Source organism: Plecotus auritus (genome assembly GCF_963455305.1).
Source record: "Plecotus auritus genome assembly, chromosome: 2".
Taxonomy (NCBI): Eukaryota; Metazoa; Chordata; class Mammalia; order Chiroptera; family Vespertilionidae; genus Plecotus; species Plecotus auritus.
The window spans coordinates 73,783,242-73,808,644 of record NC_137771.1 but is presented as its reverse complement, the minus strand read 5'-3'; the positions used below and the strand labels follow the sequence as shown (position 1 = coordinate 73,808,644).

Genomic DNA, 25,403 nt, shown 5'->3' with positions numbered 1-25,403 from the left:
GAGTTCTTTATGTATTAAAGAGATTAGCCCTTTGTCTTTAATAGGCATTACTAATATTTCCCCCCCTCCAATTTGTCATTTGTCTTTTGATTTTGCTTAGGGTAAAACATAATGATTTCAACTAAGGCATAAATATAAAAAAAATAATAATCAGCTACTTGAATTACGATAGAAATAAAAATTTCCAGAATGACATAAACTTTGTAGATATAGAATTTGAATTCATTTTCCAAAATGTAGGCTCAGTCATACAGCTTCATTAAGCAGCTTCCTCACAAAAAGAAAACCTCTCAATTGTTGGCTTTCTGAAGTGGTGAGAGAAAATTTTTATCAAAAATGACATGATGTGCATATGCAACCAAATGTATATATTCATACTGACCGTGGGGTAAAAAAGAACAGGAAGAAAAGTGCAAAGGGAGAGAAAAAGGTTTAGTAAGAAGAGGGTTAAACACCATGAGATAGATAAAATGACTGAATAAGTAAAAGGGAGAGAGAGAGTTAAGTTCCAGACCAGGGAAGATATCTAAGGTCATCCACAAAATTTAGGGATAATGAAAGGCAAATAATGCCATGCTATAGCACCCTGATCCAGGTTAAACAGTAAGTATACTTTAACCACTTAATAAATAATTGATTACAGAAGTTTAAAAATAGAATGATACACCAAATTAACTACTTTCCTCTTAAGACAAAACAAGAACCATTATATTTAAATTCAGCAAGTCTTGAGCACGGTGATAAAAGACTTTGGAAAAAAGGCATTTAAAGAAAAAACTCAAAGAACAAAGTATTTTAAGTAGGTAAAAAACAAAACCATTTTTAAGTAGAGAGGTCTAAAAACTATAACCTTATCTCTTGGCTGTTTTTGAAAATCAGTACTGCTACTGGGCACTTTACAAATTTTTTTATAAGGTGAGTAATTCAAAAGTCCAAGCTGGCTAGGTTGAGAAAGATCTTCCAGAATCAGCCTTTCAGACCTTGAGGGATTAAAGGCATAATCGGAATTTTCACTTGGACTAACACTAGAGAAAAAAAGAAAAGATGCATTTTAGTTCTTTGAGAGTTTAAGTATCCACTCCAAATTTCTATACATTAAATAAGGAATAAAGAAAAGCTTTGAAATGCTGCTGGAAATTGGATTCACACTTAAGAACTTAAGGCAATGCTTCAACTGAAATTTTAAATAAAACATAATTAATTTTAAACTAGCAATCTGTGTATTTCTAGAGCTTGTATGCTAGAATTACTCAAGTTTCAAAAAGCAATCATAATAATAGATGAATAAAGCCCCAAATATATATTTCATAGTGTGTCCACATATATATATATATATATATATATATATATATATATTGCTTTCTTAATATGTAAATGATTCTCTAATATTTCTATTTTCTCCTAAACTGAGTTATATTCAAAATTATAGAATATTATTTCCTATTACAGAAACATTAGAAACACAATAATGAAATTCAGACATTTTACATTATCAAATTAAGTCATACGCTGAATTCTATATGTGATTTTATTTACTTACCTGGATAACTCTTCCCCTAAACTCTGCAAACTCCATTCTGTTATTTTTAGCTCATGTCTTAAGGAAGCAACATGTGCAAGCAAACTTTCTTCTTCATTGTCTTTCTTATAGTAGTTTGACGTATTAGATTCCATTTCTTAAAAAAAAGAAATGAATTTCTCGTACCTTGCCAAAAAGAACTTGTGGTGTCAGTCAAAATACTCTCACATTAATGGAGTTTAATTATTTTTCTATTTCGAAAGTTGTGAAAACTTTCATGGTAATTTAAAAGAAATTAAAACAAAAAATAATTAATTTCTCTGAAGTGTAAAGCTGTAATGGGAAGTTCTATAGAATTTAAATGAATCAATTTTCATTATAGCCAGGATCTAGTTATTATAGATCCCCTTTTCTAAATAATTGTGCGAATTAAGTATTTTTATTCCATGTTAAAGATGAAGAATATAAGAACAAGACAGATTAAATAATATACTCAAGGTCACACAAACAGTAAGTAATGGAACCAAGATTTGAACATAAGTCCTCAGGATCCAAAGATGTTTTAATTGTCACACTGCAATTTTCTTATTATAGATCAATTTCAATATGAGGTATTTAAAATTACATAATCACATTACAAGCTCTGGATATCTGATAAAATTGGTATCATTACAGTCATTCATATTTTCTGAAAGGTAATTTATTACCAAATAAAGATTATCTGCTTCTCTCATTCACAATGGTTATAAATTTTAAAAAGCACACACATTCACATCACAACCACAGAGATCAAAATGATCTTTGGTGGGTTAACTCATGGAAATCTATATAATCCTATCTAATAAAAGAGTAATATGCAAATTGACCATCACTCCAACACACAAGATGGCTGCCCCCATGTGGACACAAGATGGCCACCACAAGATGGCCAGCAGGGAAGGGCAGTTGGGAGGGACCAGGCCTGCAAGGGAGGGCAGTTGGGGGTGATCAAGCCTGCAGGGGAGGGCAGTTAGGGGTGACCAAGCTGGCAGAGGAGGGAAGTTGGGGGTGACCAGGCCTGCAGGGAAGGGCAGTTGGGAGGGGACCAAGCCTACAGGGGAGGGCAGTTAGGGGTGATCAGGCCTGCAGGGGAGGACAGTTGGGGGTGACCAGGACTGCAGGGGAGGGCAGTTAGGGGCAAACAGGCTGGCAGGGGAGCAGTTAGGCATCAATCAGGCTGGCAGGGGAGTGGTTAGGGGGTGATCAGGCTGGCAGGCAGAAGCGGTTAGGGGCAATCAGGAAGGCAGGCAGGCGAGCAGTTGGGAGCCAGCAGTCCTGGATTGTGAAAGGGATGTCCTACTGCCCTACCGGGATCGGTCCTAAAGGGGCAGTCGGACATCCCTCAAGGGGTCCCATATTGGAGAGGGTGCAGGCTGGGCTGAGTGACACATACCCCCGTGCACTAATTTTGTGCACCAGGCCTCTACTCTATACAATAAAAGCCTAAGCGACCATTACAGGGGAACAACCAGAACTGGTCGCTATGATGTGCACTGACCACTAGGGGGTAGACGCTCAACACAGGAGCTGCCCCCTGGTGGTCAGTGCACTCCCACAAGGGGAGCACTGCTCAGCCACACGCCAGGCTCATGGCTGGCGAGCACAGCGAAGGTGGCGGGACCTCTTCCCACCTCCACAGCAACACTAAGGAGCAGTGAGCCGAGCAATAAGGAGCAGCGGGCAGGCGGGCGGTAAGGAGCAAGGGCTCCCAGACTACGAGAGGGAGGTCTGACTGCTGGAAACGGGCCAAAGCCGGCAGGTAGACATCCCCCAAGGGGTCCCAACTGCGAGAGGGGGCAGGCCAGGCTGAGGGACCTTCCCCCGGCTCCCCCTGCCACCCCCCACGCCCCTGAAGTGCGCAAATTTCAGGCATCTGGCCTCTAGTATATGAAGAAAAGCTTTTGTTTCTTCAATTTAAGTGCATTTCTAGGGTTATGAAATTCTCTACTAAATATCTTTGCACATAAAAATCGTGATAAGGGGCCACATTTTATTAAGAATTAATACATATAATTAAACACCTATTGTTCATAATTAATACAATTAAATGAAAACTTTATAATCTCTATTACTCCTATCTCTTTCTGTATAATCTTAAAATAACATTCCTCTTTCAGATCCCATTTACCTTTAACATTGTAGCATCCCTCTTTCATCACCCTTCTAGAATTCTGACCACATTTCAAGCTCTAAATGGCTAGGAGTCCTATGAATTATGTTCAGGACTGTAAGGCACTTAGTATTTTCAGTCAATAAATTATTACTAAACCGCCTTTCCTTCCACTCATTCCGTTAAAATATTACATTTATTCCATACTCAAAATTTCTCAGATGTAAGGAGAAAGATTAAAAAGAAAACTCTCACCTTATTGAAATAAACTATGTTAGGAAATTAAATCAGATACTATGTAGTCTTAGAGAAAATCCTTTTTCCCCTTTTGCTTCTATAAATTTTCCTCTGCTTAATTATTAAGAAGACTCCCAAATTCAATGTATCAGGTCCGTCCCCATTCTGCTTTATCTTTTCAACATCTCTAGCTTCCTACAGAATGGTGAAGGAAAAAAGGGTAAATAAAATTTGGGTAAATTCTAAAATGCCATTCCATTATCATGGTTCAACTAAATTAGGTTTTATGTCCAACATCTTCCGTGTACTTTAATGTAAGAATTCTCTAACCCTTCTGAATTATCAATGAATACAGTTGATATTCAAACATTTTCTTTTTCTTAGTGGGCCATTTATTGTCAAATGAAGAGTCGTCCTCCCTTTAGTAGTCACAAAAATCTACCTTCATTGCCTGCACACGTGGAAAAGCACAAGCTACCTACAGGCCCTGACGTCATCTTTTCGCTCTAATAACACTGCGTTTGTAGCTGCTGTTCACCAGCACACCCACCGCAACCAGGATCAAGCGCTCTTCATACCCCCTGTGTGTAATAGGATGGGCTGGAGTCGGAAGAGATTCCTGTATCAAGAACGCTCAATTGGACAGCAGTGATCCTACGTTCATCTGCAGGAATGGGGCAAATATGACATCTTCCTCGCAGAGCTGCGAGCGCCGCGCAGAGCACGTCCGAGGGTGCCAGGAGGGAAAACCACAAACTCCCCCAGGTAGGCCTGTTTCCACCCTCCAAGAAGCAGTCGCTCACCACCCAAGTCGTCGCTGGCAGAGAGACCCACCCGACGACAGCGCCCGCCGCGCTCCTGTCTGCGTTCCGAAGCCTCGGGCCCTCTCGCGGGCCCCGGGCCTGGAACCAGTAGACACAACAGGTAGAGAAACTGAGAACCCAGGCTGCTAAGCGTTCGAACCGCCGCGGGAACCGTTGGGGACGCACCTCCCAGGGCGGGCCCAGCTCCGCCCCCGACCCCCACCTCCCCGCCTCTGCGCGGGGCGACGCAGGAGGCGCGGGGCCTGCCGGGAATCGTGGTCTGACAGCGCGGCCCGGCCGCCTCGCTCGGAACTACATTTCCCACAATTCCTCCCAAGGCGCCCATTGGTGTGCAGGAAGCTATGGGAACCTGCGGCTGTGGGCGTGCGAGGCGGGCGGTGCTCACGCCAGCGGTGAGGGAGCCGGGACCTAGGAGGGTGAGGAAAGGAACTGCTGGCCCCGCCCTCAGTTCCCACCCTTTAGAGGTTGGCGAATGCTCCTCTGTGGGAGTGCTTGCCGCCGCTGCGGCCGCCGCCTGGAGTTTCCTCAGGCTCCAGGTTTCCCTGCCTTGCCAACCACGCGGAGTCCGGGGAGGCAAGCGGAGGCTACGTGCCGATAACCCACACCTCCCACGCCTTTTCCAGCCCGAGATCGCTCGGCAGGGATGGGCAAAAAGATCTGGCTGCCCTTCCCGGTGCTGCTCCTGGCCGCTCTGCCCCCAGCGCTGCTGCCGGGGGTGGCGGGCTTCACACACTCCTTTGACAGCGACTTCACGTTTACCCTTCCGGCCGGCCGGAGGGAGTGTTTCTACCAGCCCATGCCCCTGAAGGCCTCGCTGGAGATCGAGTACCAAGTAAGTGCGGAGGGTGAGCCTGCCTCCGTCCCTTAGCCCGGCTCCTCCGCGTCGTCGCCTCTCGCCCGCTTAGAAACTTTTCGTGGACGCGGGGAGGTAAGGCGGCAGGGGCCACGGAAAGCCGCCACCTTCGCGCAGGCGCGCTCGGCTGGCGCTCGGCCGCCTGGGAACCGAGAAGTTAGGCGGGACCCGGAGTTGGCTGCTCTCTGCCTTTTCCCCTTTCCTCCCGTCGGAGAGAGGCCAGCGCTGCTGATGTCGGTGGTTTTTCTCAGTTTCATAATTCGCCCATCGCTTTGCTAGCCAGTATACGCTCCAATACTGAGAATTTCACAATACAGGACTAATACACGTTCTCCTTTATCATTGGATGAGATGATAATATTTGTTTTATTCACGCCACCACCCTCACCCAAATGCAAATATCATAAGTCTTAACTGTCATTTCTTCAGTTAAGGATTTTTGAATTGGACCATGTGATTATCACTAAATCCGATTTTGGTATAATACTGTGAAAAAGACTATTGATGTATGTAATGGTACATTTTCTTATCAGTTACATATTTTTTAATCAAGTTAGATCTAATTGTATATTAAAGCAATATAACCTTTCGTTTCAGCTTTATAAGCTTTTCTTTTTATCTGCATAATATTATATAGGGAATTGCCTTCATTTATATAGTCCTCTGGTAGAGGGTAATTTCTTAGAAGTCTTGTTAGTTCAACAAAGCTAATTTCGATGTCTCTAGGTAGCACTGCAAAAAGAGATGCGTTGGTGTGGTTCATCTTTTAATTTTTTTTACAAGTTACATAATTTATAATCAGGTGTCACTTTTAAAAAATATATTTTTATTGATTTCACAGAGGAAGGGTGAGGGAGAGAGAGATAGAAGCATCAATGATGAGAGAGAATCACCTGCACACTCCCCACTGTGGGCAAGCTCGCAGCCCAGGCATGTGCCCTTGGCGGGAATTGAACCGGGACCCTTCAGTCCACAGGCCCCTTGCTCTATCCACTGAGCCAAACCAACTAGAACAGGTGTCACTTTTTTTAAGTTGATGTAAGGAATCTTTTTCAGTAACAGGTACTGTAATATAGAGCAAAATAAAGAGTTATGCAGAATTTTCATCCAAAGGGACTTTAGAATTATTTATAGATGTATAAGGTAAGCATAGAGAGTAAATAATCTAAAGTCACATAATTAGCAAAACCAAATCCAGACCTCAACATTTAAAAAATTTCCAGTCTAGTTCAAAAGTTCACTTACTGAACAGTTACTATATGCCAGTAATTGGGGAGGGGGTGGGAAGGGGGTAAAAACAAAAGAAAGAGTCCCTGTTTTCAGGGGGTACTTGAAATATTTAAGGAGTACTGGCTCATAAACAGGTAATTTCAATAAAGTATGGTTAAGTGCTCATAGAGAAGGGCCACTTTTCTGGGGTTTCAGAAAAGGATACCTGAAGAAAATAAATTTGAATCTAGAAAGATGCTTAAGTGAAACGGATGCAAGGAAGAGAGGACATTTCAAAAAAAAGAACAAAATGGGGGGGAGGTAAGAGATCAACCGAAGGACTTGTATGCATGCATATAAGCATAACCAATGGATGCAAGACACTGGGGGGTGAGGGCATGTGCCAGGGGGTAGGGGAAGCAGGGGGAAGGTCAATGTAGGGGGAAAAAAGGAGACATATGTACTACTATTTGTAATACTTTAAACAATAAAATAAAATTTTAAAAAAAGAACAAAATGAATATGCATTTTGCATTCTGAAAATGCATAGTAGGAGTGTTTTGGCTATAGGCAGTATGTAGTGAAAGTTACAAGTGCTGAGGTTTTATTAGACGTCAAGTCTAGAAAGTCTGGAGTGGGAGTAAAAGAAAAAGAGATTAGAGAGGTCCGGAGGCTTTACCATGGATCATGATCTTACCCTTGTGCACCATTTTAAGTAGCTTTGTCTTTATTCTGTGCAAGAGCCATTGAAGATTTAAGCAGCATGGTAACAGAGTCAAAAATGTTTGTCAGATCACTGCACAGTGTGGAAGATGGGTTTAAGTAAGTCAAAATTAGAGGCAAGGAAATCAGTGAAATAGTCTACGTAAGACAACAATTCGTACTATTCAAAAATTCGTCAGTATTTACCCAGGTATTAGGGAGGAAGTCTATTTTAACTACTGACCTCTTATGATTAAGAGCTCTAGCTCTAGAGGTAAAATGCCTGAGTTGAAATCCTCTCAATCACTACCTGTGTGATTTTGTACAAGATTAACCTCTGTCTTCTAAAATAGATAATAGTAATTGCCTCATAGATTTGAAAAAAATGAGTAAATAATTGTTCATAGACCATCTCTGACACATAGTAAATATTAAATGAATGTGTGTGTTTTTTTACATTTACACTAGTGTTATGTAGCTGGCTTGGTTTAGCTTTATACTTTGTATATTTACTTTTTTTAAATTTAATAAATCTTTATTGTTCAGATTATGACAATTGTTCTTTTTTTTTCCCCCATAGCTCCCCTCCACCTGGTTCCCACCCCCCCTCTGCCCTTACCCCCCCCTTCACTGTCCTCATCCATAATTGTACGATTTTTGTCCCGTCTCTTCCTGCACCCGCCAGAACCCTTTCCCCCCGAGAATTGTCAGTCCACTCCCTTTCTGTGCCCCTGATTCTATTATATTTACCAGTTTATTCTGTTCATCAGATTTTTTATTCACTTGATTTTTAGATTCAGTTGTTGATAGATAAGTATTTGTTCTTCATAATTTTTATCTTTACCTTTTTCTTCTTCCTCCTCTTCTTAAAGAATACCTTTCAGCATTTCATATAATACTGGTTTGGTGGTGATGAACTCCTTTCTTTTGCTTACCTGTGAAGCTCTTTATCTGCCCTTCAATTCTGAATGATAGCTTTGCTGGGTAGAATAATCTTGGTTGTAGGTTCTTGCTATTTATCACTTTGAATATTTCTTTATTTATTTTTTTTTTAAATATATATTTTATTGATTTTTCACAGAGAGGAAGGGAGAAGGATAGAGAGTTAGAAACATCGATGAGAGAGAAACATCGATCAGCTGCCTCCTGCACACCTCCCACTGGGGATGTGCCCGCAACCAAGGTACATGCCCTTGACCGGAATCGAACCTGGGACCTTTCAGTCCACAGGCCGACGCTCTATCCACTGAACCAAACCAGTTAGGGCATCATTTTGAATATTTCTTGCCACTCCCATCTGGCCTGCATAGTTTCTGTTGAGAAATCCGCTGACAGTCATATGGGTGCTCCCTTGTAGGTAACTGTTTTTCTCTTGCTGCTTTTAATATTCTCTCTTTGTCTTTTGCTCTTGGCATTTTAATTATGATGTGTCTTGGTGTGGTCCTCTTTGGATTCCTCTTGTTTGGGGTTCTCTGAGCTTCCTGGACTTGTAAGTCTATTTCTTTCACCAGGTGGGGGAAGTTTTCAGTCATTATTTCTTCGAATAGGTTTTCAGTATCTTGCTCTCTCTCTTCTTCTGGCACCCCCATAATTCTGATGTTGGTACGCTTGAAGTTGTCCCAGAGGCTCCTTACACTATCTTCATATTTTTGGATTCTTTTTTCTTCTTTTTTTTTTTTTTAATATATTTTATTGATTTTTTTACAGAGAGGAAGGGAGAGGGATAGAGAGCTAGAAACATCGATGAGAGAGAAAAATCGATCAGCTGCCTCCTGCACACCTCCCACTGGGGATGTGCCCGCAACCAAGATACATGCCCTTGACCGGAATCGAACCCGGGACCCTTCAGTCCACAGGCCAACGCTCCATCCACTGAGCCAAACCGGTTTCGGCTGGATTCTTTTTTCTTTTTGTTTTTCCGGTTGGGTGTTTTTTGATTCTTTGTATTTCAAATCTTTGACTTGATTCTTGCGGTCCTCTAGTCTGCTGTTAGATCTCGGTATAATATTTTTTATTTCAGTCAGTGTATGCTTAATTTCTAGTTGGTCCTTTTTAATATCCTCAAGGGTCTCACTAAATTTATCGGCCTTTTCTGGGAAATTCTTGAAATACCTTATAACCGTGGTTTTGAACTCTATATCCAGTCGTTTGCTTTCCTCTATTTCTTTCATTTGTGATCTGTTTCTTTGTCTCCACATTTTGGCTGCTTCCCTGAGTTGCTTTGTGTGGTAGGTGTCCTCTAGGGCCTAGTGGCTCAGCCTCCCCAGTTACCTGAGGTGGACACTCTTGGTGCACCCCTTTGTGGGCTGTGTGCACAGTCTTTTTTTTTTTTTTTTTTTTAATTAAGGTATTATATGTGTACATATCTTACCATTGCCCCGCCCCACTCCCATACATGCCCTCACCCCCCAATGTTTTGCATCCGTTGGTTATTCTTATATGCATGCATATAAGTCCTGTGTGCACAGTCTTGTTGTAGTTAAGCCTTGATTGTTGTTGGTATCACTGGGAGGAATTGACCTCCAGGCCAATTGGCTGTGAGGATTAGCTGTTTCTACACTGGGAGAACTTCTGTGCTGGAGACACCCTTATGAGAGAAGACTTGCAAAAGCCTCTGTGCTCAGCTTGGATGGGGCGGAGTCTCAGGGAGGAGCAGACAGCATTGGTTTCCTGTGTGCCCTGCCCTAATAGGCCCCTGTGTCTCAGTGTCCCGTGGTAATCGCTGCAAGCACCTCTGAGAGAAAGCCGCCCTCGAGTTCTGCCCACTGCAAGACAGTCCAGTTTCTCCCCAAATGAGTCTGGGTCCCCAGAGTCTCGCCCGGAACTGGAGTTCAGAGCCGTTGGGAGCTTTTGTCTCCCTCCCGCTTGAGAAAGCCAGCCGTGTACTCAGTTGCACGCCCTCTCCGCGCACACGCGCCTCGGTACCTCTGCCTTCCGCAGTTCCTCTGAGTCTCAGTGTGCTTTCCTCTTTCCTGACAGTCCAGTTTCACCCCGTATGAGTCTGGGTCCCCAGAATCTCACCCGGAACTGGAGTTCAGTGCAGTCGGGAGCTTTTGTCTCCCTCCCGCTTGAGAAAGCCAGCCGCGCACTCAGTTGCCAGCCCTCTCCATGCGCATGTCTCAGTACCTCTGCTTCCTGCAGCTCCTCTGAGTCTCAGTGTGCTTTTCTTTTTCCTTCTAGTTGTAGAATTTCCACTCAGCCAGCCTTCCTGTGGTTCTGGACGATGTCCATTTTGTTCTTTAGTTGTATTTTTGAAATTGTTGTGCGAGGCAGCAGTTTAGGTGTTTACCTATGCCGCCATCTTGGTTTCTCCTCCGTTTGCTGTATATTTAGTCTTAAAGGGACTGTTCCCCCAAAGCATTTGCTTTCTCTAAACAATTTAATTGTTTTCATTGAGGAGAAAAGTAAAATCATTTAATGTCTATAAACCTAGACAATGTATGAGGGGCATGTAAGGCAGAGATCATCTTTAGCCCTTTTTTTGCATTTCTCTACTCCATGATAAATTTTCCAATAAGTAAGCTCTGGTTTTTGTGTTAGTGATTAAAATTTCAGGGAATTGATGTTCCAGACACTGCCCTTGAGTTACTATGACAAACTGATGAGCCCTACATTATATTGTTCTCAAAATTTTTTAATGTCAATACATGTATCTTATGAATAATGTAGCTCATTCACTTAAAAATTTAAATCTTTGGCATAGCCGCTGTGCTCAGTGGTTGAGCATCGACCTATGAACCAAGAAGTGATGGTTCGATTCCCTGTCGGGACACATGCCCAGGTTGCAGGCTCGATCCTCAGTGTGGAGCTGCAGGAGGCAGCCAATCAATGATTCTCTCTCATCATTGATGTTTCTAGCTCTCCCTCTTCCTTCCTCCCTGAAATAAATACAAATATATATAAAAAATGTTTTTAAATCTTTATTGAGTGCTTAATTTGTATAAACACTATGCTAGGTGCTATGAATACAATGGTGAGTAAAAATGTAGTCTATGCCCTTATACAGTCCTGTATGGTGACAGACATTAATTAAATTATTACACAAATAAATGTGAAATTATAGCTCTAATAAGTACTATGAAGGTAGGTAAATGCATACAGCTATGAGAGTATTTAAAGGGAAGATTTGATTTCATCTGAGAATTAAGAGACGACAACCCAGAGGAAATGGAGTTCAGATACGTAGAAGAATCAGGCTTACTAGGCATAAGGAGGTGAGTGGAACAAGGTGATGGGTAAAAACACGTGATAGCCCTAGCCGGATTAGCTCTGAAGGGTCCCAGGTTGGATTCCAGTTAAGGGCACATGCCCAGGTTGCGGGCTTCATCCCCAGTGGAGAGCATGCAGGAGGCAGCCGATTGATGATTCTCACTCGTCCTTGATATTTCTCTCTTCCTCTCCTGTCCTCTCTGAAATCAATAAAAATAGATTTTTTTTTAAAAAAGAACACGTGATAAGGCATTGAGGAGTAAGACAGATTATTGAGCCACTGAAACATTATTACCAGAAGAGGATCCAAGATGGTGGCGTAGGAAAACACCTAAACTGCTGCCTCGCACAACCATTTCAAAACTACAACTAAAAGACAAAATGTCTATCACCCAGAACCACGGGAAAGCTGGCTGAGTTGAAGTTCTACAACTAGAAGCAAAGAGAAAAGAGCATTGAGACGTGCACAAGGGCTAAAAAGCTGATGTACGGAGGCGCGCGATCCGGGCTGGTGTCAGGCGTTGCTTTTTTCAACCCGAAGGGAGACAAGCCCCGATTACTCTGAAATCCAGTTTCTGGGGAGACGCGGGGGACCCAAACTCCTACGGGGAGAAGCTGGACTGTGCCATCGGGTCGGAAAGTGAGGGTGGCTTGCTTGCAGAGCTGCGCGCAGGAATAATGGTTTACTGTGCTGGGGTGCGGGACGTGGGGACACGGTGGGAGATGCAGAGCGGCTAAGTGGTAGCCATCACTGTTTGCCACGCCCTAGCCTAGTGACGCCCTGAGACCCCGCCCCGCACAACCTACAAACCCACCCCAGCTCCAAGCAGCGACTTTAGCATATGAATGGCCTGCCCTATCGCAGCTTAACCTAGCAAACTTGCAGCCCGGGTCAGACAGCTCCAAAACCTCCAAACCCCAAGCAAAGAGGAGAAAACTGTAGTTCTCGCTGTAGCTCCTGCTGGGTGGCCTCAGACAGTAGCTGACCTGCACCCCATTGGAGATCCAGAAGCCAGTGTACCTAGTGGTCAGTGTGAGACACCAGATTTCAACTCCTCACATCCATAAGGGACACATTCAAGAGGCAGACTCAGTGAGCACCAAAGCCCCACTGAAACAAGTCCTGCACCATAAGCATGTCTCCAGCGCAGCAGGTCTTCCATTATAGACACAGCGGGTCCTCACAGCCAATTGGCCTGGAGGTCAATTCCTCCCAGTGTACCAACAGCAATCAAGGCTTAACTACACCAAGACTTTGCACTCAGCCCACAAAGGGGTGTACCAAAGGCGTCCACCTCAGGTGATTGGGGAGGCTGAGCTACTGGCCCCTATAGGTCACCTACCACACAAAGCCACTCCATCAACACAGGGAAGCAGCAAAATGTGGAGACAAAGAAACATGTCACGAATGATAGAAATGGAGGAAAGCAAACTACTGGACGACATAGAGTTCAGAACCACATTTATAAGGTTACTCAAGAATCTTCTAAAAACCGCCGAGAAATTTAGTGAGACCTCTGAGGAGCTTAGTGAGACCTTCAAGGACCTTAATGAGAATGCCAAAAAAATGGAAAAGGACCAGTCAGAAATTAAGCATACACTGTGTGAAATAAAGAATATACAGAAACTCAACTATAGATCAACGTACTCCAAGAATCAAACCAAAGATCTGAAATATGAGGAAACAAAAAACACCCAACCAGAAAAACAAAAAGAAAAAATAATCCAAAAATATGATGATAGTGTAAGGAGCCTCTGGGACAACTTTAAGCGTACCAACATCCGAATTTTTGGGGTGCCAGAAGAAGAGAGAGAGAAAAATATTGAAAACCTATTAGAAGAAATAATGACAGAAAACTTTCCCTACCTGGTGAAAGAAATAGACTTAAAAGTTCAGGAAGCGCACAGAACCCCATACAAGAGGAATCCAAAGAGGATCACACCAATACACATCATAATTAAAATGCCAAGGGTGCCAAAACCGGTTTGGCTCAGTGGATAGAGTGTCGGCCTGCGGACTGAGGGGTCCCAGGTTCGATTCCGGTCAAGGGCATGTACCTTGGTTGCGGGCACATCCCCAGTGGGAGGTGTGCAGGAGGCAGCTGATCGATGTTTCTCTCTCATCGATGTTTCTAGCTCTCTATCCCTCTCCCTTCCTCTCTGTAAAATATCAATAAAATATGTTTAAAAAAAAAATGCCAAGGGCAAAAGACAAAGAGAGAATCTTGAAAGCAGCAAGAGAAAAACGGTTAGTTACCTACAAGGGAGTACCCATACGACTGTCAGCTGATTTCTCGGCAGAAACTATGCAGGCCAGATGGGAGTGGCAAGAAATATTCAAAGTGATGAACAGCAAGAACCTACATCCAAGATTACTCTACCCAGTAAAGCTATCATTCAGAGTTGAAGGTCAGATAAAGAGCTTCACAGACAAGAAAAAGCTAAAGGAGTTCATCACCACCAAACCAGGATTACATGAAATGCTGAAGGGTATTCTTTAAGAAGAGGAAGAAGAAGAAAAAGGTAAAGATAAAAATTATGAACAACAAAATGACAACAAATACATACCTACCAACAAGTGAATCTAAAAATCAAGTGAATAAAAAATCTGAAGAACAGAATGGACTGGTGAATATAATAGAATCAGAGACATAGAAAGGGAGTGGACTGACAATTCTCAGGGGGAAGGAGGTATGAGGGGTGCGGGAAGAGATTGGACAAAAATCTTACACCTATGGATGAAGACAGTGGCGGGGGTTAAGGGCATGGGGTGGGGAATCAGGTGGAGGGGAGCTATGGGGGGGGAAAAAGAGGAACACCTGTAATAATCTGAACAATAAAGACTTATTAAAAAATAAAATAAAATAAAAATTGTATGTTCAGACTTACAGGAATTATTGAAAACAAAACAAAAAAAAAGAAACATTATTACCATAGCATACAGACAGGGGAAAGTGGCACTTGCCTGTCATGTTTTATTAAAATCAGTGGGGAGTTTAGATTTGGATTATGGTACTTTTTTAAATAACTAATTTATATTTTAAATATGTATTATATATTTTTAAGTTGGCTTCTGTATTTTTAAAAAATATTTTTTTATTGATTTCAGAGAGGAAGGGAGAGCTAGAAACATCAGTGATGAAGAGAATCATTGATCAGCTGCCTCCTGTATGTCCCACACTGGGGTTTGAGCCTGCAACCCGGGCATGTGCCCTGACGGGAATTGAACAGTCACCTCCTGGTTCATAGGTTGAAGCTTAACCACTTAGCCACGATGTCTGGGCAGCTTCTGTATTCTTAAGTGCCATTTTTAACAATTTTATTAAGCCTGATAGCCACTACCAAAAATATATTTTAAACTTAGCTTTACTGAAATCTTTGCTTAGTTTTGTTATAGGTCATTTTCTGACTTAATGGATATCTTTTTTTTTTTTTTTTCTGTTTTTTGAGGATAGCCTGAGTAATTCTTTTAGTATGCTTTGAGTCCTTGGATATCTGAAAATTGCTTTTACTTTTTGCTTTCACTTCAGTAAGTACTATAATTTTTATTTTTACTCAGGAACATTGAAGACATGGTTCCATTGTGGGTTTTTTGCATCTTCTATGTAAGAATTCTGATGCCAATCCCAATTCTTGTTATTTTTCAGTCTTTACTACTGGTGTTGGAGTTTCTAGGTTGTTCTTTTTAAATCCTTTGGAAGAGTCAGTAGGATTTTTGGATCTTTTTTCATTTATACTGCTTCCCATCTATTAAACCCTTTCAGTCTAATGAATTTTATCTTTTGAAGCAGGGATTTTTATTCTCTTATCTGATGATTTCTTTCCTTAATTTCTCTTGGTTCTCTCGTTTTGAAATGCTTATTAGATGAATAATTTAAAATCTTTAGCTCTGTCCTTCATAAGGGTGTTACCATTTTCCTCATACTTTTCACCGTTACCTTTTCACCTTGTTCTGAGAATTCCTTGGCTCGTTCTAATGCTCTAATTTTTAGCCTTCATCTTTGTTCATTCTGCTAACATTACACTTGTTTATAATGTACATTTAATTGCGAGTTTTGAGTTCAATAGATATTGGTAGCTAGATTTAGCCTTTGCTCAATAGAGTATCTTCCAGAAATTCCTTCCCCTCAAGTCTGTTAACAGGCTTCCTAGGATTTCTGGTGGAGTTATGGATTATTTATATTGTTTTCTTCATTTCATTGGGATTTAAAGAAGAATTGTATTTATTTAATTTGCCATTTGAAGCCAGTTTTTTTTTATCAGTAAGTAGAGCACAGGGGTAGGTAAACTTATATCATTCCATTAAAGCCACAAAGAAAAATAAAGTGGAGTGTTATATAAGAAAAAGAGTAGCCATTGGAGGGAGATTGGTGAGTTCATATTTTCTGGCCATGCCCCTTATTTGTTGTATTATCTTGGGAAAATTCCTTCTCTGTGCCATCATATTTTGTTTTTTATTAAAATGAGAACAATAATAGGACCTACGTTTTAGAGTTGTTGTGAGGAATAAATTAACCCGCATAAAGCACTTAAAAGACCATGTGTGGCATAAACTGTAATTGTGAGCTGCTCTCTTCGCAGCAGCAGCAGCAGAAGGACATTTGGGGATTGTAAAGGAACAGATTGTGTTCATTGGCCAGTAAGTAAGCAGCCTACCTTGAATATATTGTTCATTTTGGGGAATATATGAATGTGTTGAAGAAGTCAGTTGGAGTCAGATCATGGTGGCCTCAAGTTCTAGACTAAGAAGTAGCTAATTCTTACTTTATTCTACAGGGCTTCTCAACTTGAAGGCACTGTTTTAGAAAGGTTATTTCACTGATACCTATAAGGCCTAAATTTCCATGATAGCCAAAAGGAATTGGTAAAAAAGAGACCAGTTCCAAAAATGAATGGAATCGAACTAGATGATCTTTCTGCTCCTTTATAGCCATAATGAATCATTGACTTTCTTACCCCTCTAGGTTTATAAAGAAAGTCTCTTCATCATGTGATCTACTTTATATAATTTATTTTCAGAATTTGTAATATGTGTTCTCTTCTGTATTATTCTACAGGTTTTAGATGGAGCAGGATTAGATATTGATTTCCATCTTGCTTCTCCGGAAGGAAGAACCTTAGTTTTTGAACAAAGAAAATCAGATGGCGTTCACACGTAAGTAATCTCTTAGTTGATTCCTTGAGCCATCTGCAAGGAAAGGAAATTTAGCATATTTGATACTAAATATCAATATTAAATTACTCCATATGAACATTTTATTATTTGTTATTATTTTATATATATACATTTTTTTTCATTAATTTCAGAGAGGAAGGAAGAGGGAGAGAGAGATAGAAACATCCATGATGAAAGAGAATCATGGATCAGCTGTCTCCTGCAAGTCCCCCACTGGGGATGGAGCCCACAACCCGGGCATGTGCCCTTGACCGGAATAGAACCTGGGACCTTTCAGTTCGCAGGCCGACGCTCTATCCACTGAGCCAAACCAGCTAGGGCTATTATTATTTTTATAATCCTCACTCGAGGATCAAACCTACAACCTAGGCAAGTGCCCTGACTAGGAATTAAATCTTAAACCCTTTGGGGTACAGGATGACGTTGCTCCAACCAACTAAGCCACACCAGCCAGGACTCCATATGAACATTTTAAACAGTCCTTTTTATTTTTTTTTAATGTATTTTTATTGATTTTAGAGAGGGGAAGGGAGAGGGACAGAAAGAGAGAAACATCAGGGATGAGAGAGAATCATTGATTGGCTGCCTCCTGCGGGGATGGAGCCTGCAACCCAGGCATGTGCCCTGACTGGGAATTGAACTATGACTTCCTGGTTCAGGGCCAGTGCTCAACCACTGAGCCATAGTGGCAGCCTAAACAGTCCCAGATAGTGGTCTGTCTAAAAAACTAGAATATTTTCCATTAACCTTTTTCTTTTTGTTTAGGCGTTTTGTATTGATCCTGAGTTTTTTCCTTGCTTTGGTTAAATAGATGAGTATTCCCTAAGTATTATATGCAGTCTATTGTGTCATTTTGAACCTACCTTTTTGGCTAGCAGAGGCCTTCCATTTTAACTGTAAATTACACTTCCAGGTAATTTATCATCTCTGCCCATTCTTTTCTTCCTTAAAACAACAGTAAAATACATTTGTGAGTGTAAGTAAAGATTATTTTTTTACTCAGACCTCACTCTTTTTAGATGATTAGAAGACCTGAAAGTAAAAGATGTGACCATAGGAAACCATATAAAAAGAAAATACTTGTTATAACACTTTTAGTTTAAATTTGACAACTGGCCATATATTCTCTTCTTTCATCTCATTTTCCTTTTTCCATCTGTCACTGGTGTTTCCTTGTTCCTATTATTTTACTTCAGCTCTTTCGTTACTCAGTATTGTTGTGTTAAAACTAAACTGAGTTTATAGGAGGAAGAGCAAGTACAGAGAATCTAATATTTGCCATAAACTAGGCTTGCATTTTATATGCTTCTAAATTAATTATTCCAATCCACTGTGAGATAGATTATTTGATTGCCTAATTCCCATTTTACAGACAAGGAGGCTCAGAGAAGTTAAATAAGTCTGCAGGGAGATATATATATATATATATATGTGTGTGTGTGTGTGTGTGTGTATGTATATATATACACACACACACACACACACACACACACACACACGTGCGCACACACGCGCACACACACTGAGTGGCCAGATTATTATGACCTCTGAACGCATAATAATCTGGCCACTCAATGTATATCCTATATAATAAAAGGCTAATATGCACATTGTCCCCTCAACCAGGAGTTCGACCAGCAGGCAGGCCGGCCAACCGCCCATGTCCCCTGGCACAAATGCACAAATTCATATATATATTAATACACACACACACACACACACTCTGAGTGGCCAGATTATTATGCGTTCAGAGATCATAATAATCTTGCCACTCAGTGTATATTAAGCGGAGGCAGGATGGACCAAAATATTTACTTTCTATCATACGATGCTTAGAACATCCCTGGCACATAGTACATGTAAGTACTAGCTATTATTTTAATTATTGGTCTTTATTAACCAAAGTACCTGGCATGGTAATTGATAGTAAATACTGAATACATGTATGAATGAATGAGGGGGGAAATGTCTCAACCATAATTTTTCAAGATACTCATTTCAGAGTGCTTTGTAAAGCAGCTTTTTCCTATGTAGTGCTCAGGAAAAATATTTGCATAAACTATTTATAAAATAGATAAATTATCATTTTAAAAGTCAGTTTATATTGATATGCGTGGGATTAACTATACTTTCTCTTTGATAGGTATATGAACAAGAACTAAAAATTAGTTCACCTTTAAATTTCAGAATATAGAAAATATATAGAGTTTCTCTCAATTTTTATTTCTCTCCAATTTTATGCTTTCTTTTAGAGATAAATTAATATTGACTCTTAGTGGGAAAAGGTATTTTATTGCTTTAGTACATAGAATTGCCTCTCATTAAAACATTGGGAGACAAAAATTAATTTATAAGAGTTTGCATTTATTGAGTTCTTTTGATGTGCCAGCAAACTATTCTAAGCACTTTACATGTATTTGTTTATATATTATTCTTTACCACAATCCTATAAGTTACATGATATTTTTATCATTTTACCAATGAGGAAATTGAGGCCTAGAGCTCTTAAGTAAACTGATGGAAGGTTACACAGCTAGTCAATGGTGAAGCCAGGATCTAAAGCCCAGGCAGTCTAACTCATTTCTTAATCACTACATGAAATTTACAAATCTACTTTGTAAAAATTAGACTTTAATACAAATTTTATCTTTAGCTATATTAACTTTTTAAAGACAACTAAAATCTCAGTTACTGCACTGAAATAGTTTTTTCTTAATTTAAATCTTTAAAATAAATACTGTCCTTCTAGAAGCTGGGGTTAGTAAAAATTTCTCCCAACAGAGCCTTAAAACAGATTAAATAATACCTATTGTCTAGCATTGCCTGTAATGAGGAGTTGTATATAAATGCATTTTTCTAAACAACGGAATTAATCTTACCCTAACTACATTCCAAAGATGTACTTAATTGGTGGGAGGCCTGAAAGAAAGCATTTAGGAAAATCCATCACTGCTTTTGAAAAAAAAAACAACTCACTTTACAAATTAATCTCAATTGAAGGGGAGGTTTGTAGTCATAAATATTTAAGTTCCCTGAGGGGTAGCATGTATCTAGTTTTTAATTCAATTCTTTTCCAAAAATTATGTGAAGATCATTTACCGTAATGCCAAGCACATCTAGATTTCAAGTACAGTACTTGAATATACGGGGGTGGGCAAACATAGATTTACGCTTGTGAGTACTCGAAACAGAGTTGATTTTTGTATTACTTATTGTATTAAACTGTAAACCTATTTTGCCTACCTCTATATATTTCTAGGTTGCCTCTCCCAAAAAATTATCAATTATCTTTTAAATCTAAGGAAGTCTATCAGTAAGCTGTCCAATTATTATTTACTGTTACTTCTTCTATCTGCAGTAGTTTTTCCTTTGATTTGAAATAGAAGTACTGATAATGGAAGACATGTACTTTTTTTAATACAGGGTAGAGACGGAAGTAGGGGACTACATGTTCTGCTTTGATAATACATTCAGCACCATTTCTGAGAAGGTGATTTTCTTTGAATTAATCCTGGATAATATGGGAGAACAGGAGCAAGAACAAGAGGACTGGAAGAAATATATTACTGGCACAGATATGTTGGATATGAAACTAGAAGATATCCTGGTCAGTATGGTCTATTAATAAAGTAATAAAAATTATTAACATCCAGAGGTCTTACTCTGACAGGCACTGAGCTAATTATTTTAACTGCATTATCTCATGTAATCCTTACTTTATCAGGATTATCCCCATTTTCCAATGAGGAAATTGTATCTTAGGGGGATTAGGTAATGTTCCTATCACATAACCAGAGAGAGAGAACTAGAATTTGAATACAGGCTCTTAACTGCAAAACTTCCTTAGAATGTTCACTAACAGAGGAATATAATAATCTGTTGCATACTTGCACTGAGTAATTTGTAAACACTTAAGATATACAGGCATTTTTCCCACATCATAGTTTTTATAACATGGAATTTGATATTATTTGATTAATTTGGGAACACTATTTACGTTACTCAAACCAGACCTAGCAGTTATCAGAAACTAGCACTGCACTCAAGATTGCAAACTTAGGATATGGCTTCTTTTCTTGAACTGCTTTAAGCTTTATTATAAACATGAATAATGAAATGTACATGTATAAGAACTTATTTGCATTTAATAATAGTACTGCCAGTGCTAGAGGGAAAGGTCATAACCCTTCAGCCACACTAGATGTGTAACCAAAGGATAGAACTTACTTGATGATATTTGTAAATAGCATGTGTAACTCCATTTTAGAAATTCTTGCAAGAGAAATAACATAGTTGTTTCAAATTTGAAACTGTAACACTTCTAATACTCTTATCACCTGAACTTTTTTTAAATAATGTGATATTTTTATAAATATATCTGAGTTTTCTTAGGAAAGGAATGATCAAATTATAGCAGAAGAGACATAAATCAGTTAGCTTAAGTTGTATTTTAAGTGGTCCTATCATATGTGTAATTCCTTGGTGACTGAGCTCTCTGAGCCTTGGTTTCCAACCTGGAAAATGGGGACAATACCTCTAGAGCTGTGAGGTTGAAATGTGATACACTGTGTGTATAAGTGCTTTAAACAGTGTCTAGCACATAATAAATGTTAGTTTTCTTATCTTTTCCACTGGTGTTACTGTGAATACAAACTGAAAGGATAAAGTTTGATTGGCGTGAATTTTTACCATGACATTTCAAAAATATATATATTTTTATTGATTTTAGAGAGGAGAGGAGAGGGAGAGACAAATAGAGGCTCAATGATGAGAGAGAATCATGGATTGGCTGTCTCCTGCAGGTCCTACACTGGGCATTAAGCTGGTAACCCGGGTATGTGACCTGACCGGGAATCGAACTGTGATCTCCTAGTTCAGAGGTCGACTCCAACCAGTGAGCCACGCTGGCCGGGCTAACATGACAGTTTTTTTTATCTCATCATGATTTCTTATGTATATTAAACTTAGTTGAATTTTAGAACTAGATGACTTAAATATTACTAATCTAGCTTCAGCTTCCTTCCTTTTCCCTTCCATTCCATTTTTTTAGATAAGGAACTGATCGAAATATACAATTAAAATGGAAATTCTATATCCATATTTCCACTATAGCTCGTGATCGAAATATACAATTAAAATGGAAATTCTATATCCATATTTCCACTATAGTCCAATCTTCCCACCCATTTAAAAAACCTCAAACAAATGAACATATTCTTCCATTTTAAATTTATGTTGCCAACAAGTAAATTTGAACAAAATGCAAGTAGTTACAAATCTTATTAGTACTTCACTGCATTCTCCAGAGATTGATTTTATTCACACAGGTTAAACAAAATGACCAGAAAGTTCCGATTTAAATATGGCTTAAAATACTTAGATTCCTTAAGAAAATAAAGTGTCTTTCAGGAGCTTTTTCCATTTACTCTCCCCAGACTTTGTATCACAATTGCAAACTTGAATAAATAATTTTATATGTGACTAGCATCATTATGCTATTGAAAAGAACTATGGCCCTAACCGGTTTGGCTCAGTGGATAGAGCGTTGGCCTGCGGACTCAAGGGTCCCAGGTTCGATTCCGGTCAAGGGCATGTACCTTGGTTGTGGGCACATCCCCAGTAGGGGGTGTGCAGGAGGCAGCTGGTTGATGTTTCTCTCTCATCAATGTTTCTAACTCTCTCTCCCTCTCCCTTCCTCTCTGTAAAAAAATCAATAAAATATATTTTTTTTTAAAAAAGAAAAGAACTATGCATGCTTTTTTTGAGGAGCTGAACTTCATATTTTCCTGGAAAATATCTGTATTTCTTTACAGATATGCCTATATGATATATTTTGTAGTTTTATAAGATCAGCACAGCAGTCTGGAATTGAATATATTTTTTTACTTAAATAAGGATTTTAAGCAAAGTGCGTCTCTAGAAAAATCTGTTTCTTGGATTTTCTTATATTATTTGAAATCTCAACTAAATTTTACCTTATATTCATATAGTCTATAGTTAGTTTTCATATGATTTCTGATCAGGTGCCTACTATAAAGTAGTTTTTTTCAGAAGATATGCAACTTAGAACAAATCTTGGTAAGTTTGTTTAATGAATGTGATCTTGGAATAAGTTTTTATTAACAATAGGTTGTACTTATTGGGTGTAAAGAATGCACATATAAAGTTGAAATAGTTTTTAATTTCACTAGTTTGTGAGAGAAAAACATTGTGTTTTGCTAAATGCTATATTGAACCAGATAACATTCCAAGAAAAAAAAATTAACATGCAATGCATTAATTATATAAAGGTAAATACCTAAAAACTTATCAGTTCTTTTTTAAAAAACATTTTCTTATAGTTACAAGGGCTGAGAAAAAAATAATGTATGTAAAATTCCTGGCACTGTGCCAACTCAAATATATTTTCATTTTATTTAGTTTCAATTCACAGGTTTGTTCCTGTGTTAAATAGCTATTTATAAATAATAATTTAAATGTATCAGGAGAGCTATGACATAACCTTACAGAAGACTTTTATGTAATCTAAGTAGCATCTGTTCCTTAATTAACATTGTGTTTAGATATGAAATTTATATGAATAGGAAGGGTACTGTAAAACACATTTTAAAATTAACTTAAAATTAATGAAAATTCTTTTATAGTAAAATTATTTTCTTTATCTCCAGGAATCCATCAATAGTATCAAGTCCAGACTAAGCAAAAGTGGTCATATCCAAACTCTGCTTAGAGCATTTGAAGCTCGTGATCGAAATATACAAGAAAGCAACTTTGATAGAGTCAACTTCTGGTCTATGGTTAATTTAGTGGTAATGGTGGTGGTGTCAGCCATTCAAGTTTATATGCTGAAGAGTCTATTTGAAGATAAGAGGAAAAGTAGAACTTAAAACTCCATATCAAAACTCCATATTGAAAAAGAGACAGAAAAATGCAATAAACTGTTACAGTCAAGACCGTTAATAGTATTTCCAAAATGTTTTCAGTTATTACCATAAGTGTGAAACAATTTTAATTTTAATGTGAAAGAAAAGTCTTCACTTTTGTCTGTGCAAGTAATCTTATTGCTCCTGTTATACTTAAGTGCATAGCAAATATTTTGCAGAGTATAGGTATAATTGAATGAAGCCATATTAATAATGGTATTTTCCTAAGTTTAAAAAAATATGCAAATGTGTCATAGGTGATTTAAAGAAATGAACTTTGGGCCTAAATGCAACACCAAACAATTTTTGTTTGTTTGTTTTAAGATTTTTTTTGTTGATTTTTAGAGAGAGGAAGTGAGAGAGGGAAACATCAGTGTGAGAGGAAAACATCAATAGGCTGCCTTCTGCACACCTCCTACCAGGGATCTAGCCCATAACCTGGGCATGTGCCCTAACCAGGAATTGAACCGGCAACCTTTTAGTGCAGGACGCCCAACCAACTGAGCAACACCAGCCAGGGCCTAATAAAGTTGTTGCTGGGTTTTTTTGTTTTTGTTTTTCTGTTAATCCTCACCCGAGGATTATTTTCCATTGATTTTTACAGAGTTTGGGGGGGCAGGCAGGGAGAGAGACACATCGATTGGTTGCTCCTGCACACACCCTGACTGGGGCTGGGGATTGCACCTGCAATCCAGGTAAGTGCCCCTAACCAGTAATCAAACCTGCAACCCTTTGGTGCCTGTGCCAATGCTTTAACCACTGATCCACACTAGCCAGGGCCGAACAATTTTTTATTTATTTTTTATATATATTTTTTTATTGATTTCAGAGAGGAAGGGAGAGATAGAAACATCAGTGTTGAGAGAGAATTACCTGCCTCCTGCACGCCCCCCACTGGGGGGGATCGAGCCTGCAACTTGGGCACGTGCCCTTGACTGGAATCGAACCCAGGACCCTTCAGTCTGCAGGCCGACGCTCTATCCACTCGGCCAAACCAGCGAGGCCAAACAATGTTTTTAAAAGATTCTCTTACCTAGAAGTTTCCTTGTAAATGTAGCAATTACAAATTACCTATAAATTTCCAACATATTGCCCTAACCGGTTTGGCTCAGTAGATAGAGTGTCAGCCTGTGGACTGAAGGGTCCCAGGTTCGATTCTGGTCAAGGGCATGTACCTTGGTTGCGGGCACATCCCCAGTAGGAGGTGTGCAGGAGGCAGCTGATCAATGTTTCTCTCTCATCGATGTTTCTAACTCTCTATCCTTCTCCCTTCCCTCTGTGAAAAATCAATAAAATATATTTTTAAAAAAATTTTTTCCAGCATATTAAGTTATAAATCATCTGAGAATTAACCTAATCGTGGATTGAATATATCTTTAGAAGACACTCAACTTTTGTTTTTACATATGCATCTCTCCTCTAATGTAAATAGAAGCATAGCTGTGAAAAACAGATTTGTGAGACTTTTATAACCAAATATATTTCAATTTAAAATATTAGCAAAAGGTATGTTTTATATACTTATCTTACATCCCCAAAAGCTGACATTGTGATAATTCTTAAAAATGCTAAATCATAATTATTAAAATTAGGACAAATTAT

At 39.3% G+C, this 25,403-nt stretch overlaps 2 protein-coding genes across 12 annotated transcripts in view; one reads left to right on the top strand and one right to left on the bottom strand.

Annotated features, from left to right (window-relative positions):
* The window catches only part of CCDC18 (coiled-coil domain containing 18), a 125,278-nt gene extending 120,333 nt beyond the window's left edge, over positions 1-4,945 (bottom strand). For 7 of the 11 annotated variants that reach the window (XM_080658133.1, XM_080658142.1, XM_080658140.1 and 4 more), the window contains exons 1-4: positions 4,709-4,943; positions 3,924-4,100; positions 1,541-1,676; positions 851-1,025 (exon numbers count right to left, since the gene is read on the bottom strand). In XM_080658133.1, the coding sequence (XP_080514259.1) occupies positions 851-1,025; positions 1,541-1,674 (309 nt within the window). In that variant the 5' untranslated portion in view covers positions 1,675-1,676; positions 3,924-4,100; positions 4,709-4,943. Of the gene's footprint in view, positions 1-850; positions 1,026-1,540; positions 1,677-3,923; positions 4,101-4,708 lie in introns of all 11 variants that reach the window. The other 4 variants (XM_080658137.1, XM_080658144.1, XM_080658138.1 and 1 more) reach the window with 4 other exon arrangements.
* A 245-nt stretch (positions 4,946-5,190) lies between these two features.
* TMED5 (transmembrane p24 trafficking protein 5) lies at positions 5,191-23,893 on the top strand. Its single transcript, XM_080656966.1, has 4 exons — positions 5,191-5,561; positions 16,760-16,857; positions 20,302-20,485; positions 23,547-23,893. The coding sequence occupies exons 1-4, from the start codon at positions 5,373-5,375 to the stop codon at positions 23,763-23,765; spliced, it is 690 nt and encodes a 229-aa protein (XP_080513092.1). The 5' UTR covers positions 5,191-5,372; the 3' UTR covers positions 23,766-23,893.
* Positions 23,894-25,403: the final 1,510 nt, after the last annotated feature.